This window comes from Macrotis lagotis, chromosome 6 (assembly GCF_037893015.1).
Source record: "Macrotis lagotis isolate mMagLag1 chromosome 6, bilby.v1.9.chrom.fasta, whole genome shotgun sequence".
NCBI classification, from domain to species: Eukaryota; Metazoa; Chordata; class Mammalia; order Peramelemorphia; family Peramelidae; genus Macrotis; species Macrotis lagotis.
This window is the reverse complement of record NC_133663.1, coordinates 62,120,665-62,121,849: the sequence shown is the minus strand read 5'-3', so window position 1 is coordinate 62,121,849 and position 1,185 is coordinate 62,120,665. Positions and strand designations below refer to the sequence as shown.

The 1,185-nt window shown below is 37.5% G+C and overlaps 1 protein-coding gene across 1 annotated transcript; it reads right to left on the bottom strand.

Moving 5' to 3' along the window:
- Positions 1-626: 626 nt before the first annotated feature.
- On the bottom strand, positions 627-981 carry LOC141491661 (acyl-CoA-binding protein-like). The gene has a single exon (XM_074192544.1). It carries the CDS (start codon positions 977-979, stop codon positions 716-718), a length of 264 nt encoding a protein of 87 aa, XP_074048645.1. The 5' UTR covers positions 980-981; the 3' UTR covers positions 627-715.
- Positions 982-1,185: the final 204 nt, after the last annotated feature.

Genomic DNA, 1,185 nt, shown 5'->3' with positions numbered 1-1,185 from the left:
TTTCACTGATAGAATGAGCAAGTCATCAAGATTAATCAACACCCCCATGTTGCTGTTAGGGTGTACAATGTTTTTCTGGTTCTGCTCATCTCGCTCGATATCAGTTCATGCAAATCCTCCTAGACCTTCCTGAATTCCCATCCCTCCTGATTTCTAATAAAACAATAGTGTTTCATGACATGCATATACCACAGTTTGTTAAGCCATTCCCCAGTTGAAGAATATTTACTCAATTTCCAATTCTTTGCCACCACAAACAGGACTGCTATGAATATTTTTGTACAAGTGATGTTTTTACCCTTTTTCATAATCTCTTCAGGGTATAGACCCAGTAGTGGTATTGCTGGATCAAAGGGTATGCACATTTTCGTTGCCCTTTGGGTGTAATTCCAAATTGCTCTCCAGAAAGGTTGGATGAGTTCACAGCTCCACCAACAATGCATTAGTCATGACACTTTTTTTTAAAGTAACAAAAGCACTTTATTGATTTACAGATTAAAGAAAACTATTAAAAACTATTGAACCAAGATTACTAATTACTTGGCTCTCCAATTCAACAGCTAGATAGCTGTGTAACCTGATGGGACTAGAGTAGCCATGCCAACTCTCACTGCTGCACATTACACTGGTTTGACTTTGACCACAGGATTAGGAAATCAAACATTATTTTAGTTTAGCTTCAAAAGTGCACGCTGATATCTGAATCCAGTTTCTTTTATATTCCATATTTTGTTTTTAGTTCTTCCACTTTTGCAACATAAGCTTTCATGGCATCTTCTTTGGATTTCCCTTTCAAAGAGCTCCAGGCATCCCACTTAGCTTTGCCTTTGAAGTCCAACATACCTGGTTGCTCTGTATTTATATCTCCGACTGTGGCTTGTTTGTAGTGACTATAGATGAACAACATCTCCTGGTCATCTGGTTTGGATTTCAGGTTTTTGACTTCTTTGGTGGCTTGTTCAAATTCAGCCTGAGCCATGCTGCTGGGGGTGCTGCAGCCATGACACACTTTTTTAATGATAACAAACTAATTCATATAAGCTTTCATCAAAATATCTGTAAAGTCCATGATATAAATTAAATCATCACTAAAAGGCAAACTTCACCTTTACTTTCCCAGCCTTTAATCATAAAACTTAGATTCAAACATTACCAAAGCAATTCTGAAGAGAAAGGGAGGAAATT